The sequence below is a fragment of the Miscanthus floridulus genome, chromosome 5 (genome assembly GCF_019320115.1).
Source record: "Miscanthus floridulus cultivar M001 chromosome 5, ASM1932011v1, whole genome shotgun sequence".
NCBI classification, from domain to species: domain Eukaryota; kingdom Viridiplantae; phylum Streptophyta; class Magnoliopsida; order Poales; family Poaceae; genus Miscanthus; species Miscanthus floridulus.
In genome coordinates, this window is record NC_089584.1 from 101,851,953 (window position 1) to 101,869,078 (window position 17,126).

General features: G+C 46.5%; 1 protein-coding gene across 2 annotated transcripts; it reads left to right on the top strand.

Annotated features, from left to right (window-relative positions):
* The first annotated feature begins 4,887 nt into the window (after positions 1 to 4,887).
* Positions 4,888 to 9,911, top strand: LOC136450351 (probable E3 ubiquitin-protein ligase RZFP34). Of its 2 annotated transcripts, XM_066450750.1 has the most exons (12): positions 4,888 to 6,178; positions 6,340 to 6,586; positions 6,670 to 6,899; positions 7,006 to 7,093; positions 7,595 to 7,654; positions 7,746 to 7,778; positions 7,866 to 7,943; positions 8,037 to 8,121; positions 8,760 to 8,842; positions 8,957 to 9,048; positions 9,125 to 9,230; positions 9,418 to 9,911. In XM_066450750.1, the coding sequence occupies exons 3-12, from the start codon at positions 6,721 to 6,723 to the stop codon at positions 9,520 to 9,522; spliced, it is 909 nt and encodes a 302-aa protein (XP_066306847.1). In that variant the 5' UTR covers positions 4,888 to 6,178; positions 6,340 to 6,586; positions 6,670 to 6,720; the 3' UTR covers positions 9,523 to 9,911. The 2 variants fall into 2 exon arrangements, with proteins under 2 accessions (XP_066306847.1, XP_066306845.1); XM_066450748.1 differs by having other exon boundaries at positions 6,340 to 6,899.
* The last annotated feature ends 7,215 nt before the right edge of the window (positions 9,912 to 17,126 follow it).

Here is a 17,126-nt window from a genome sequence, read left to right on the forward strand (position 1 = left end):
AATATTCTTAATTTATCAAATTTATATAAATAATATTAACATTTAAGGCAATTAATATGAAACATTACTACATTAGATTCATCGTGTAATATAATTTGGTAGTATAATGATTTGAAGTTATACGTGTTGATATTGTTTTTGTTATTTGTAAACTTATTTTTTGTTCTTATTTTTGTCCTGTTCTGCTGCAGCAGCTTGCCACCACCCGTTTAGTTTCTGTCATATCGGACGTTCAGATACTAATTAGGAGGACTAAACATCAGTTAATTATAAACCTAATTACACAGATGGAGACTAATTTACGAAATGAATCTATTAAGTCTAATTAATCCATCATTAGCATATATTTACTGTAGCACCACATTATCAAATCATGGACTAATTAGGCTTAATAGATTCGTCTTACAAATTAGTCTCAATCTGTGCAGTTAGTTTTGTAATTAATCTATATTTATTATTCCTAATTAGTGTCGAACACCGAATTTGACCGGAACTCAAATTTAGTCCGTGCGACCAAACACCCCGCCAATCTCATCTACTCCATTCGCCCCTACGCTCTCCACATCGCCAGCGCCGCATCAGACCTGAGGCTAATAGTAGATAAGAAAGCAACGAAAGCTGATGTTGTGCAGGAATGGTCTTGTAATAGTAGAAAGTGTGGCTGGTATGGCCACAGTTCTTGTCATGCTGACTGGTATGGGCTTAGTACTAGGTGTACACCTATTGTACTAAATTAGAATTTGTATATAATCAAGTTCAAGGACCAGCTGTATTCCTTAGTTCAGTAGCAGCAGCACTCCCGTGCGTGTGTGTTTGTGCTCTATGTTCTCTCTTCTGAACTTAATCCAGAAAGAAGGGGCCTAGGAGGCGTGTACGGATTAGATTGTTGACCGGTTATGGCCAGCGTTCAAACGGCCAATCGCTTTAGTCACACTCACACATGACTTTGTAGGCTCGCAGGTCGCATCAGGGGCGTGGTGTGTGGTGGACTGATTGGCAGCACGAAGCTTTACATTGAACATTGTGCTCTGTACCATGAACCTATTGCTCTGTACCGTGAACCTAGCCAGCCAGCCAGTCACAGACTCACAGTGCGAGGACAGCTTACCCCACGAACCCAGCCACGCGTCCCGAGGTAGGTAGTCCGCCTCGCGGCTGCCGGCTGGTGCGCCCATGGCGCCCCACACAGTTCTGGCATGCTGCCTGTGCTTCCTCTAGTCCTTTTGCTCGGTCGCCGCACCATCTCTTCCTCTTCTAGCTCGTCATCGAGGCGGCTAGTAGTGCATCCACTATTGCATCGAGTAGAAAAAGATCATTTCCTAAAATGAAATCATTTCCACGAGTAGCTAGCCCATGACGTCGCATTGATTCCAGCGGCCGTTCTCTGCCGCGCCGTGATGGATGGCGCGGCAAACCTTGCCACATCACCGGTCAGCGCCTCGGTCGTCGCCACGTCAGCTCTCTCGCCGCGCCACCATGCATGGCGCGGCACAGACATTTCGTCACGCCATGGCAATAGGCGCGGCCAAAAGTGTTTGATTTGGGAATAAAAAACAAGCGGTGTTAGATTTAAAATTAATTTTAAAAAAGTGTTAAAATTAAAAAAAAATCATGTAGCACAGGCACAGTAGTAGCAGTAGTCAGTAGAGACGGTCTGCAGCATGGAGGATGAGTAGGGAGCAGAGCAGGGGGCAGGGGTGCCGGCGCGTCACGTAGCTGAATCGCTGGTATGGACCGCAGAGGCGGCGTGGAGGAGGCGTGCGCGAGCTCGGCGTGTGGAGGCGGAGTAGGTCCGGCGTCGTTACTTCGGCACGCAACGACGTGCGGGTCCGGCCGAACAGCCCGGCGTGCGACGATGCGTGGGCATGGCGCGGCCCCGCCCGCATGGGAGCACGCGCGGCCGGCGCGCAGCCAAGGCGGCATAGGAGCGCGCGGACCCGGCGGTGCGGGAGGCGCATCCCCGGCACGCGAGGGTCGCGATGCGGTCACGGTACGCGCAGACCCCGCAGGCGGGAAGCGGCGCCGCCGGTCCATGGCGCTTCGGCGAGGCCCCCGGCGTGCTGCTCCAGTTCGTTCTCTTTCTTGTGGTCCAGGCCCCCTGGCCATGACGTGGTGGACCCGCTCCCCAACATGGCGGCGCGATGGCCATAGCCGTCGGCCATGGCAGGGCGAGGCGTCCTCAGCCACCGGAGCGGCGGCGTGGTGGCCGGCGGCGACGTGCAGCCTGCGATGCGCAAAGGCAGAATCATTTAGAGATGATCTCAATGTTGTCTTTCTGTCATCGAACAATGTGAGGGCGTGGGCGTCCATGGAACATAGCTCCAGACTACCATCAATCCATGCCACTACCGTGGCCACCCGGCGTTTCATCCCATCCTCGCGCTGCCCATGCATGTTCTGCTTCTCTTCTCACCGCTGTCGCTGAGGAAAGGAGCAGTGGCGAAGGTGATAATACGTCAGGGAGAGAAGAGGCAGGAGAGCGCGTTAATCGGCGCCGGGTTCGATGCGGCCGCCAAGGCTCCGCCATGAGGCGCTTTGGCCTCGCCTCCAGCTTAGCTCGCTGCAGCCTCCTCGGCTGGAAGGCAGGCGCGATGGACGAGGAGGCGGCGATCTAGTGGCAGGGACGGAGCAAGCGCGGTGGGAGGCGGTGGCTGCAGCGACGACAAGTCCCTCGCGACTCACGTGAGTCGAGAAGGCACTGGAGACGCTAGTTTTTGACGGCCCGATCAAAATCCAACAGTAGAGGAAAAGGAGGCGACGTGGCCCAATGATTTGCGCGAGCTTGGCTCACGTTTAGAAAGAAAGAGATCGGGAGCAGAAATTCATGAACCGCGCGACGCTGTGCGCGGGAGAGCCACTAGCCCAGCTACACGTCTCACCACGCGGACACGTCGTGTCTCCCAGATGGAGGCGCTGGCCGGCGGAGAGCCAGATCAGCGAACAGATGGTGATCCGATCCCGGGGAGAGCTCGCTCTGGCCGGATGCATGATTCATTTCCTTCAAAATTCAATTCAACTCATGCAGTGCCGTACAGTACTGCCGTGCGCCGTCACGGTCGGGTCGCGCGGAATCCCTTCACGGCACTGCTTGCTACCGGCAGCTCCAGGCGGAAGCGCGTGGGGCGGCGGGGGCTGCTGGAGCGTACGTGGCAGGATCCGGAGCGATGTGCGGCGGACGCTCCATGGCAGGATCCGGAGCGATGTGCGGCGGTTCCGGTCCGGGGCTCGGGCCCAATTCAGTTAAAAAGACTTGTGGAACTTGTTCACTTGAAAAGTCTCAGACTTAGAGTATGTAAAGTCGTAACACATCTCTATGAGATCATATCAATATCAAGATTATCGATCTATAGTTTCTCAAAGATGTCTATATTAATAAATGTGCGTTTATTCTTGTTTTGTGGATATTTACATCCTACTATGTTGAAAAGGTCAAATACATTGAGAAAATGCATATTCTACAATACAATTGGCAAAAAAAAAAAAAAAATCGTTTACACTTGACAACAGTTAGATGGAAATTTAACACCCATCATATTTTTTTTGTCTAGCAAAAAAAAAGTGAGTGTGCACACGCCCTCTATTTTTCTCACGAGATGGTACATTGGTACATTTGCTCTTTTTCGTTCTTTCCTGCTTCCACACTCTGACCTGAACTCAAGCACACCCGCAATAGTGGGTGTGTTTTGCAGCTGTGTACTGTGGTTGCAAACAAAGAGTTGCAGTCTACATTAGCTGGAGCATGTTGAGTACCGTCCATGGTTCATCGACATTGGCATTGCTACCGCTGCCTTGCTGCCCTATAGCCGGTTCGATCGCACATCACCCTGAGGCCCAAACATTCCTAAAGACGATAGGGTAGTCAAATCCATTTGTTAATTGTTGAATAGTGCAAAAATTACTAATAGATTAGTGTAGACTTAAAGGTAGTCTTACATGTGTTCACGATGTATCTTTCTCTCACAACATGACATTCAGGACTCCTTGCTACCGTCTCTCATCCATATGTATCAACTACCTAGTGCTAGCTCATATTGTTGGAAACATCGTAACCCAACACCACACTAGCGTTGCTAAAGAGGGCGTTTGGTGGAGCTTCAGCTTCTCCAACTGCTCCCATAGCCGCTCAAACCTCTGTTCTACCAAATATGGACAGCTCCGCCCGGCTCCACGCGTGAAGCCACATAAAATGCTTCTCATTGAAGCTGGGTGAATGGTGAAGTGAAAAAATAGCTTCCAGCCGCTCCTTGTCGAGACACGCGTGGGGTGGACGTCGATGCCCCTATCCACCGGCTTCCCCTGGTTCCTACGGGCTATGGTATGGCGTGAGTGACAAATAAGGCACAACGATTTTGGTGAGAAGGCGCGGTGGAGAACGCACAATGGGATGGCAAGGCGGCAGCGGCGAGATAGCGTGGGGGCGCAGCAGAGGCGGCAAAATGGCATGGTGGAAGGCTGCAATAGAGGTGAGACAAGCATGAGGCGGCACATGTGCGGTGAAGGAGTGAAGACGTGACAAGGTGAAAATAAAATAGAAATAAGAGAGGAAAAATGAAAGGATGAAAAATAAAAATAATAAAAAGTATTATGAATATTCTATTCTTTTTTACAACCAGAAAAATCTGTTTTACCGAAAGTTTTTCTAACTCTAAAACTACTAGATAGAGCTGTTTCACGAGGGTTTTGACCAGGGGCTCTTAACCTCAAGCTCACCAGTACACGTCCATACGCCCTGTCCACCCGAACTCTTCTCTTTTTTTTACAACAAGTCCACACGAACGTTGATAAGGCCAAAATCGCAGTCGCGGTCCACTAGGCCCCATCCACGTCAGCCGAATCCTCCAGAAACCGTGTGCCCCCCGAAGCAGTTTAATAAATACCCTCCTCCCAACCTTCCCTGCCGAATCGCAGTCAGTGCTCTGAAGTCCGAACCCCTTCATACACACCGTCTCGTCTCCGATTTCCCCCAAATTCAGGCCGCAGGCGCTACAGGATCCAGGCACCACTCGATCGGGGGCTGCCGCGTCGTCCCGCCCGCTCGATTGGGGTCGCGTGTGCGATAGGAAGTTCGTCATACGCCTCGCGGTTTTTCTAGTCTCTGTTTTGATTTCTATGCGCCCAATGTTTTGTCCGATTGATCGATCTGCTTAGGTACGCGAGATTGTTTCGATTGCTCGTGAGTGCGCGTGGATGATGATCTCTCGATAATGTCTGATTGTTTAGATCTGTGACTAGTTGCTCGACTTGATTGTGCTGACTGATTGTTTCATCTGTCGTGTAATCTGTATTCAATGTCTATCTAAGCCCTTAATTGCTTTGAAACCACTGCATGTGCTTGATTAATTTGGTTTGTTACCGACATCTTTTGGTGCCTATTTGTGATGAGGAACATTCTGCTGCTTGTGCTTAATCCTCTAGGTTCGTGTTCTCGATGTATGCATGATTAATGGTTGGCTAGTACTTCTCTGATGCGTGGGGATGATGGTTCCGAGATGCCTATCAGCGATTAATTTATATGTGTGCACGATGATGGACTAGAATTTAACATTCCCTGCACGAAAGTAGCCTCCTTATAGCACCTTATGCACTGCCGAAAGCAGCACACTCTGTGGTAACCAGTATTGCTGCATATATTTTCCGTCAAAAAAATATTTGCTGCATATGCATACCACACTTGTTTTGCTTTTTCATCTCTCCTCGTGGCACAATACTACATCGATTGACTTCCACTGTTGGCCGGCCTTTGGATATATCATCAGTGAGCAGAAATATAGCTGTTCTTTGGCTGAATTAAAGAGAAGTTCACTCAGTTTTAGCAACGTAATGGGGGAACATATCATCTTCTGGATGAATTCGGGAAGGAGCAGTTTGTGGACTACTGGCAGGCTATTGATTTCTGTATACCTTGGAAAGAATTGGGAAGGGCATTTTTCTTGTACAGGTTGTGTAATCATTGGTGGTATGAGATGATCTCTATTCGCTTGGGAAGTAGAGATAGGTTAAATTTCAGGTCTGGACGGTGAAACCTTAAATAAAATCTTAGGATGCTGTGTGAAAGAAGCATGCTGGTTTCCTCGAAGGTATGTCTGATCGAAGAATCAATGGATTGAAAATCTCTTATGGATAGACCTTATTAACTAAAGACTAGAGATTTTGAAGATGAAGCTGATGTCTGCTGGAGGTAGGCTTCCTTGAAATCTAACGTCTTAATAACCTTTAAGAGCATAACAACGTGCATGAGTAGTACATGCTAACACGTCGAAACCTTGTCACGAAAGAATCATGTTTCTTTCTTTCTTCCATTTCCTGGCATTTGATGCTATGATGTGTTTCTCTTGCCAGAGAATGGTGTGGACAACGCGGTAATTTTGGTGCAGATGGATGCTGTGTTCAAATTGATTGGAGTTCTCTGGATGGATACCTATCGAGTAGTATAATTCCTCTCTCAGCTCACTGTCCAGATAACTAGTGCTATCTGTGACTGTTGGGTAATCAAGTTATCGAGATTTTGCTGGTTGGAGCTGTCCGGCGTTGCTTTCATCTTTTGTCAATATGCCCAGTCTTCGGCAGCATATGGCGTTCCAGAACTGTGCGCAGTGGTTTCCTCGAATTTAGGACCTTCAACTGCATTCTGTATTGAGAACAATCCTGCTAAATACATGATACTTGCAGGTATTGTGTTGTTTGCAACTTGATAGCTTGTACCGGTAAAAAAAGGTCAAGATGGGCGCCTTGGACCTACACCTTGAGTTTGCTTCTGCTCAACATGGACAAGCCAAGCTAAATGTGGAGGAATATGCCAAGGGCTCTTTGCTGTCTGATGGAAACTACAATACAGAGAAGATCAATGGTTCAAACCCTGATGACTATGAGAAATTTGAGAAAGGGATAATGCAGTATGGGTATGTGTTTCACTTCTCTTTTGGTGCCTTATGCATTTGGCATCTGCTTAGAGCATTTACTTACTTAATAAACTCCATGCTATCAATTAACACATTTGAATGGCAGGTGTCCACATTATAGAAGGAGATGCCGCATAAGAGCTCCTTGCTGCAATGAAATTTTTGATTGCCGACACTGCCACAATGAAACTAAGGTACCGATTTTAGAGTTTTCATTGCAGGAGAGAAATTTTTAGAATACTGAGTTGACATCTTGCGTCCAGTTTTTCTCTTTGTTTCATTGAGGTGCCAGTAATCATTTTTCTTCATGAGATTTAAATTGATGCCATTTGTAATGATGTGTAATATTAGCAATAGTGAAAATTCTGAAAACAAATTGTCATACATTGGTAAATTTTTATTATGATAGTAGGTAGCATAGCTCTTGGTTTCTGCTCTAGATACTGTTGGTACTTTTGTAGACTAGTAGTTTGATGCTGCTGAAATTTCATCCACACCTGTCGGAACCTGTAACTCTGTCCAAAATCTATAGTAAGTTATCTTATTTGACATGTTTTGTTTATATATTGCATACGTTGTCTTCCCTGGAAGATCTTTACGTTCTATTGTATGCATGAGTGTGCCCATTATTATTTTTGAACTTATGGGCTATCTTAAATATTGAAAATTTATAATGTATATACTTCTATTAACAGAATTCCATTAAAACTGATAAAATGAAGAGGCATGAACTTCCACGCCATGAAGTGCAGCAGGTAAGTTTGGCCCCTAGGCATACTGTCCTTTTACTTGCGTGCTACTTTTCTATTCAACTTAGTTGATGTCTTCATTTTTATCTGTCATCAGGTTGTATGCTCATTGTGTGGCACTGAACAGGAGGTGCGTGACTGAACCTTTACTAATAATACTTTGCCAAACGCTATATGTGTTTCACCTATATCATCATGTTTCCTTTTCTGCTGGCAGGTACGGCAAGTATGCATCAATTGCGGTGTTTGCATGGGGAAGTACTTCTGTGGATTGTGCAAACTCTTTGACGATGATGTTAGTAACAGAAAGCTTGATATTGTATCTCCTGTGTTTGCTTTTTGTAAGCGTTGGAGTATGCCTTGCTAAAGGTTCTTTTTGTGATTTTAGGTCTCTAAACAGCAGTATCACTGCAACGGATGTGGAATATGTAGAATCGGAGGGCGGGAGAATTTCTTCCACTGTTCAAAATGTGGTAATGCTTCATGCCTTTTGTGTCTGACATTTCATTTTTAAGGCAATAAAGCTAATGTATATACTGCCATTTTATGATGCTTATATATTTGATGATTCTCTGTACTTGTTTGGACTAAGTGTTCCTTTGCATGCATTTGCCATTAATCCTATGATGAGACATGCATGTTTGTGCGTATGTAAGGCTATATGAATATGGCTTTTCAGTTCAGTTTGCATTCTTCATAGTTTGTAGATTACTAGCTGAACAATGCTGTAGAATAATTTGGAAAATAGAAGGTACACATCCTAAATTGCAGGGTGGACCTATTCCGGCCAAATGACTAGCGCCATTACATGAGAATCATGTACTGGATGTGTTGCGCTACAGTAAAACATAGGGTGAGGTGCATTGTAAATATGGCCCAAGACTGGTCCATGAACTTAGTGGCCCTAGTGGCAGGTCTGTCACTGCTAAAATTTACTTGGCTAACTGTCAAGCAGGGCTGCATTTTACTATTTGTTACTTATTCCTAACCCTTATATTGTTTTTTTTAACATCTAACCCTTATATTATTATGTAGTTCTGCATTGTTCTAATTTATATAGACAATTTTGGGCAAATGCTATAACTCATCTCTGTCTATCTGTTTCATGTAGGATGTTGCTACTCAATTGCGCTGAAGAATAGTCATGCATGTGTTGAAGGGGCGATGCATCATGACTGTCCAATCTGCTTTGAGGTTGCTGCTCTGTTATTTTTTATATTCAAGATATTGCTGGTCTGATCATGTTTTCGTTTAATTGTTTACAGTCTGTTCTCATATTTTCCTGCTGACCTGTTTCGTGAATTTCAGTACTTGTTCGAGTCGACAAATGATGTTTCTGTCCTGCCTTGTGGTCATACCATTCATGTAAAGTGCCTGAAAGAAATGGAGGAGCACTACCAGTAAGCTAGTTCTGCCTGTCCCTTTAGTGTGCCTTAGTTATCGGTGACTAGGTTTTGATGGCTAATAAATCTCCAGGTTCGCATGCCCCCTTTGCTCCAAGTCGGTTTGTGACATGTCGAAGGCATGGGAGAGACTCGACATGGAGCTGGCAACTCTGTCTGACTCCTGTGATGATAAAATGGTAATTTTCTTTTCTGAGAACAGAAGCTGAAAAGAAAGTAGTTAGTTCCAGTCTAGTAAATATGTGTTTGGTGTGGCCATTAACTATGTTCCCTCCTTACTGCAATACTGATGGTGTGCTAAATATAGTTTGAACTAGAGGGGCAATCTGTTTTGAACACTGCTAACTGGATTTTATTCCCATGTAGGTCCGCATATTATGCAACGACTGCGGGGCAATATCAGAGGTGCAGTTCCATTTGATTGCGCACAAGTGCCAGAATTGCAAATCATACAACACCCGCCAGATCTGAAGTAAGAATTGAAGTCACACAACACCGTCAGATCTGAAGTAACAAATCCATGTGGGGTTTCTGCATTCTTCAAGAAGCGTGATGGCTCCTTCCCCTGCTTTGAGCTGCTGAGCACTGGGATATCTGGCAAGACTCCACTGGGTCCTGCGGAGGCAAACAGCTCGAGATTATTTGTCTGCTGCTAGCTGCCGTCCTTCATTATGCATCTTAGCCTCCTAGGTCCTCTCGCCCCTTTACTCCTGTCGCTCTGTGATTCTAGTGTGATAATGTTATATTTCCTGTTGCTTCAAGATTGTAGCGTCGTAGTTCGTAGATGAGATAATTGTTCAAGCTTTGTAGCTGGAATTGAATAATTGTGATTCATGAAGGTGCCTTTGTTGAGCAAGGAAGAGAGGTCTTGGTTGCGGGTAGCTACTAGCTACTAGCTACTAGATAGGCAAGCGTGGTAGATGTGCACCTGTGGTTGTACGGCAAATCCGGATCTCCCATTTTCCATGTTTTATAGTGTTCTTGTGTTCCCAAGTTGTGTTTTCCTCCCTCCGGCCCAATAAAAGTTCCAGTATAGAAGGTGCAATTATTTTTTTTTGTTTAGTCTCACATATGAAGTTCCAGTATAGAAGGTGCAACTGTTTTTTTTTGTTCAGTTCTTACTACTTTGCTAAAGAGCCCCCATTCTCTTTCCTATTTGCGAAGCTAACTCAAACACTATTTAACGAAGTCAGGGATTTGCACCTAACACCCTACCCTTAATCTAATTCCTGTTCTTCAAGGTCCCTGGCCGGAACTAATAAAGGCCGCAGCATCTCCGGCCAAACACCGGCGAGCACGAACCTCCCCGGCATCGACCATCACCACCATAACACTATCCGCAAAGCGCAACCGATCGAGGTATCAAACGCCAAAAATGGTGCAGCACGAAGACGTGGCCATGCGCCGTGGCAACACTAGCGTCGACGAAATCACCTAGCCCAACGCCCCTACCACTACCCTTTTATCTATCTATAGACTACGGGCAACAAGATAGAAGCCCTATTTGAATCGCTACTACACCCAAACTCGCTGGCCACGGGAACGACATCAAACCCGGTTCGTCGGCGGCAGCGAACGCGTCCCGGCGATCCTAGACCCCAACCAGTTCAACCGTCTACCCTAGGAGTGGAGGTACCTCACCAGAGACGTGTAGGACGGTCTGGACGCGGTCGTGAGGCTCGGCAATGTGGTTGACCATGTGCACGGGGGTGCTCCGGTTCACGCCGACCGCGGCGAAGGTGTTCCCGGCGACCTGCTGCTCCATCGGTGAAACTGCTACACGGACGAGGCAACCAAGTCAAAGCGACGCCAAAGCACCGATCGTTAGGAGCAAAGGAGCAAAGAAACGACGCCATGGCAGAATACCCCCTTTCGGCGGCCATGGCAGACCGCCGCGAGGAAAATGCCTCGTATTACCTCTCCGGTGGACAATAGCTCTGTGATTCGATCCTAACCACGAGCTAACCTCTCAAGCTAGGCACGGTTGCAAGGAATTGGACGGAGGTGGTTAGATTACGACGAATTTCGACGGAGGGGGAAGGGTAGTTGGCGCCAGTGGGGATGCCTTCGGCTTAAAGATGGGCCGATGGCCACGACGGGCCAAAGAGAGGGAGGGAGAGGCAAGTCTAGCCAGCTGGAGGAGTAAATGCGGAGCCAGAGGAGCGGGGTCACCAGGCGATGGCGACTCCTCCCTGTCGGACGCAGAGGCGGCGGCGCGTCGGGTGGAAACAACAAGGAGCAGGGGAAGGCCGGTCGGAGCTCGGTTTGTCCTACCCAGGTGGGACGCGGACAGCGGCTTTGACGCCATAAATGGCGAAACGACACCAAGGGGGGGGGGGGCAGCCCCATGTGCGGTAAGGCGATGATGTGGGCAGGGCCATGTGCCGGCCACAGTAGGCCAAGTGCGGCCACGCGTGCGCGGTCCCACGCAGACGAGCATGAGGTGGCAGAGCGGCTAGGCGAACACGATGGCGGTGGCAAAGCTGCTAGGTGGACGCGACAGTGGTGACAGCGGCTAGGCTCGCTGGGCCCCAGCGTCCCGCCGAGCGTGGCTTGGGCATTAGTGCGTGCTTACGTGCGTGAGTGCGTGCTTGGGCGCGACAGCGGGTGATAGTGGCCAGCAACGTGGCGTCAGCAGTGCAGCTGGCTCGCGACGGCCAGAGGCAGGCCTGGCCGGCCAGACGAGCTCGGGCAGCGATGGCTAGGACCAGCGCGACGGTGTGTGCGCGTGTCGGGCAAACCAGCGCAGCGCGCCAAGCCAAGGCATGGTGACCGCACCTATTTGCTGACACCGGTCGAAACATGCCATGCACGATTTTTAAAGCGCCCCAAAAATCAAATTTGTTACATCAAACACCGAACCACCTATTCTATACTCAAGAAGGCATATCAAGCTACTAAAATCAGCCATGAAATTACACTACTTCTTAATCCAATTCGCCTACAAAAATTGCCAAACTTAGCCTTGTCAAACCATTTTCCAACTTGGGAAATTCGACTAAGTCTCGATCGGATTCGCGTCAAATTCGATTTCCAACCTTTTTGATACGCTAGCTAGTGAACTCCTTTCGCGACCTCAAGTATTTCATCGTCATCTACGAAGTTTATACTACAAACTTTATTAAAGTGCCGTATATGTATTCTATAGTATTTTTGTTCAATAAAAATTCGTTTAAAACCCTAAGTGATATAACGCGGCATTGAATGTATCTTTCATTTTGTGTTCCCGACGATCGTTTCAAGTTATGTACATTGCTTTACACCCTATATTACACATATTTACACATAAATATGATGCTCATGCAGTGTTTTAGTAAAAGACTCTATAGTGTAACACTGAGGGTGTTACAAATCTATCCCCCTAAAACAAAATCTCAACCCGAGATTTCATGTGTCTAGTGTGGGAAAAGAGATAAGAATTACATTCCAATGTAAACAACTATCTATCTGAACCAGAGAGAAGGTGGGGGTAATGCTTCAAGATATAGCTCTCTTGTTCCCACGTGGCTTCATCCTCCGAGTGGTTCTGCCACTGCACCTTGTAGAACTTCACCATATTGTTCCTTATCACTCTTTCCTTTTCATCTAAGATCTTGACAGGATGCTCAATATACATCAAGTCAGGTTGGAAGGGAAGCCCTTCAATTTCCATAGCTTCATCAGACACCCACAAACATTTCTTCAACTGAGATACGTGGAACACATCATGTATCGCCGATAAAATATCTGGAAGTTGGAGACGATAAGCAACTGGGCTACACTGCTTCAAAATTTTGTAAGGACCCACGTATCGAGGAGCTAGCTTGCCATGGACACCAAACTGATGCACCCCTCTCATAGGAGATACCTTGAGGTACACATAATCCCCAACTACAAACTACAAAGGCCTTTTTTGCTTGTCTACATAAGCTTTCTATCGGCTCTGAGCTGCCTTCAAATGATTCTGAATAATGCTGACTTGCTCTCGAGCTTCTTTGATGAAGTTAGGCCCAAAGTATCCACGGTCTCCCACTTCAACCTAGTTAAGTGGCGTCCTACACTTTTTTCCATACAGAGCTTCAAATGGTGCCATATGAATGCTTTCTTGGTAGCTATTATTGTAAGAAAACTCAGCTAACTTTAGGCATTCATCCCACTTTTTAGGGAAAGAAATAACACAAGCTCTCAACATATCCTCGAGCACCTAGTTCACCCTTTTAGTTTGGCCATTAGTTTGTGGATGATAAGCTGAGCTTCTAAGGAGTCGAGTACCAAGACATTGCTGTAGTTGCTCCCAGAAACGAGAGACAAACTGACCCTCTATTAGAGATGATAGTAAGGGGAACTCCATGTAGGGTCACAACCCGGTCAAAATATATTTGGGCATACTTCTTGGCTGTATATCTAGTGTCTACCAAGAGAAAATGAGCAGACTTAGTGAGACGGTCCATAATGACCCAAATAGAGTCAAAGCCCTTGGATGTTTGGGGTAAATCCATAATGAAATCCATGGAAATATCTTCCCATTTCCAAGTAGGAATGGGCAAGGGCTGCAAATACCCAGGGGTACGCATGTGGTCTGCCTTAACTCTCCCACAAGTGTCGCACTCTATGACGTACTGAGCAATGTCCTGCTTCATGTTGGACCACCAATACAAGTGGCGTAAATCATGGTACATCTTGTTTCTGCCAGGATGGATAGACAACTTTGAATGATGAGCTCCATTCAAAATCTCCCTTCTAAGCTCTTCATTTGAAGGAACCATCACTCTGTTCTTGTACCTCACTACTCCTTGCTCATCAATACTAAATTGAGGACCACGCCCTTTGGTAATCATTTTCTTGATGTGAGGAATTTCTAAAGTGTCTTCTCTTTGCTCCATAATAATCTGCTCAAGTAATTCTGAGACTAAGGCAATGTGAGCTAGCACCTCTGCATGGTTGAGAGACAAAGGTGTTTCTTCAACCTGATATGACTTTCAGCTCAAAGTGTCAGCTACCACATTGGCCTTTTCTGGGTGGTAATATACCTCCAAGTTATAATCCTTGATCAATTCCAACCACCTCCTTTGCCTCATATTTAACTCAGACTGAGTGAAAATATACTTGAGGCTCTTGTGATCTGTAAAAATGTGTACTTTGTTGCCCAACAAATAATGCCTCCAAATCATTAGAGCGTCGACCACAGCAGCCAGCTCTAAATCATGGGTGGTGTAATTTACTTCGTGCCTTTTCAGTTGGCGTGAAGCATAAGCTATCACACGCCCCTCTTGCATAAGCACACATCCCAACCCCATCTTCGAGGCATCACAATATACATCAAAAGGTCTATCAATATCTGGTTGGGCCAAGATAGGAGTAGTGGTAAGAAGGTTCTTCAAAGCTTAGAAGGCTTCTTCATAGGCCGGACTCCAAACAAACTTGGCTTCTTTTTGGAGCAGCTTGGTCATCGGCTGAGCTATCTTGGAGAAATATAGAATGAAATGCTGATAGTATCCAGCTAGACCAAGGAACTGACAAATATGGTGCACTGACTTGGGAGACTTATAATTTAGCACATCTTGCACCTTGTTGGGGTCTACAGAAATACCATCAGGTGTCAAAACATGCCCCAAAAATTGCACTCGATCTAACTAGAATTCACACTTGCTGAATTTAGCATACAACTTGTGTTCCCTCAATTGAGCCAGTACTATCCAAAGGTGTTGGGCATGCTCTTCCTTTTTTTGGAATATATTAGGATATCATCAATGAATACCACTACAAACTTGTCTAGCTCCGGCATAAACACTGAATTCATCAGGTACATGAAAAATACAGGAGTATTGGTGAGACCAAAAGACATGACTAGGTATTCATACAACCCATACCTAGTAGAAAAAGCTATCTTTGGTATATCTTGTGGTCTAATCTTGATCTGATAATAGCCTAAATGAAGGTCAATCTTGGAGAACACCTTGGCACCAGCTAGTTGATTGAACAAAGTATCAATATGAGGTAAATGATACTTGTTCTTAGTGGTTACCGCATTGAGAGGGCGGTAATCCACACACATCCAAAGAGTGCCATCCTTCTTCACAAAAATGGCTAGACAACCCCATGGTGAAGAGCTAGGACGGATGAAGCCCTTTTCCAACAACTCTTCCAATTGTTTCTTCATTTCAGCTAATTCCTTCGGAGCCATGCGGTACGGGCATTGAGAAATAGGAGCAGTACCAGGCTCTAACTCAATGGAGAACTCCACATCTCTGTCCGGTGGCAAGCCAGGTAGATCTTCAGGAAAAACATCTAGAAACTCACATACCATAGGAATAGAGGTAAGATCAGGAGAAGCTTCAGCATGAGCAGCAACAGGTAAGGCTGGATCTAAGGGTACAAGAAGAGACATCCTATCCTCAAAAGAAGGAAGCCGTAACTCGACAACTCTCTACTTCAGATCTAAGACTACCCCATATACCCGCAACCAGTTCATTCCTAGAATTACATCAATGCCTTGCCCAGGCAGCACCATGAACTGGAGACGGTAAGTGTGAGTGGCTAATACTAAGCCCATTGTGTCTGTCCAAGTATTAACGCACATCTGTGCACCCAGAGTACTAATTCTATAGGTAAAAGGTATAGCCATAAGAGATATATTGTGCTGGTGTGTAAATCCCATGCTCATGAATAAATGTGATGCACCAGAATCAAACAACACATAAGCTGGGTGGAAATCAATGGTGAACATACCAGCCATCACTGGTTCATTTTGCAATACTTCCTCAGCCTCCATGAAATTAACCTGTCTAGATCGGCTGACTGGCACCTTCTTCCTGATAACTATCCGCTTGATTAACCTGGAGTTAGCTAATGGCTGAGAAGACTGGGCTGGCTGGTTTTGCAGACACTCTCAGGCATAGTGGCACCATACTTGAAATAAGCACCATGCTTGTTCCCCAGTTCTTGATGAGGTGGGACCTGCTGTCCCTAGGGCTACTGATGTTGCACCTATTGAGTGGGTACACGATACTGAGTGGAAGGTGCCTGAAAAGTCTACCGAGGCTGTCAAAATGAATGCCCGCCCAAAGATTGATAGGGCACCCACCTGACAACCTATACTTTCTATGCCTGGGGGTGACTAGAAGACCTAGTAGCCACCCTCTTGCACTTCCATTCTGCCTGAGAGTCATGCTGCAAGCCCTCCATGGCAATAGCAGCGTTCATCATCACCCCAAAGGTCTGATAGTTCCTAGTATATAACTCCTTCTGTAGGCTGCAAGAGAGGCCACGATAGAAGCGGTCCCTCTTCTTCTCATCTGTATCAACATGAGTCCCAGCATACTGCGACAAGTGATTGAACTTGTTGACGTAGTCCATCACGGACATACTCCCTTGCCGAAGGTCCAAAAACTTTGTCAACTTTCTGTTGAGAACACCAGCAGGAATATAATACTTTCTGAAGGCTGTAGTGAACTCCTACCAAGTCACCCGATGATCCACCTACTGCATGGCATTAAATGTATCCCACCATGCACTCGCGGATGCCAACAACTGTTGCGCTGCAAAGCGCACTTTCTACTCATCAGTTATGGTAAGCAGCAGAAACTTTTGCTCCAGAATGCGAAGCCAATACTCTGCATCTAGGGGCTCAGCCATTGGCATGAACGTGGGTGGGTGTGTCTTTAAGAAATCCTAAAAAGAGCAAGGTCCCTCAGGACCGTGGGCACCACCCCTGTTCCCACCATTACCCCCATGGCCTCCACGGGCGAAGCCACCGATAATCTATGCCAACAGCTCCATGGCAAGGGCTAACTCATGATGAGCCGCCATCATCTCCGCATGAGTCATCAGAGGTGGCGGTGGAGGAGGAGGAGCCAGACGTGGAGCCTCATGGCTCTCCCCGTTGCCATTCCTATTACCCCGGCCAGTTTCACCTTGGCCTTCGCCAAGATCGTGGCCCGCTCTGGCACTAGTGCTCCCACGACCAGACCTCAGGTTCATCTATAACAGATAGGAACCAACAACTTAGGACAACCCTCTAGATCAGAAACAAGGAATTAGAGAAATGATAAGACATTTATTAAAGCATTCTTTTAGTTTATCCTATCAATTTAGTA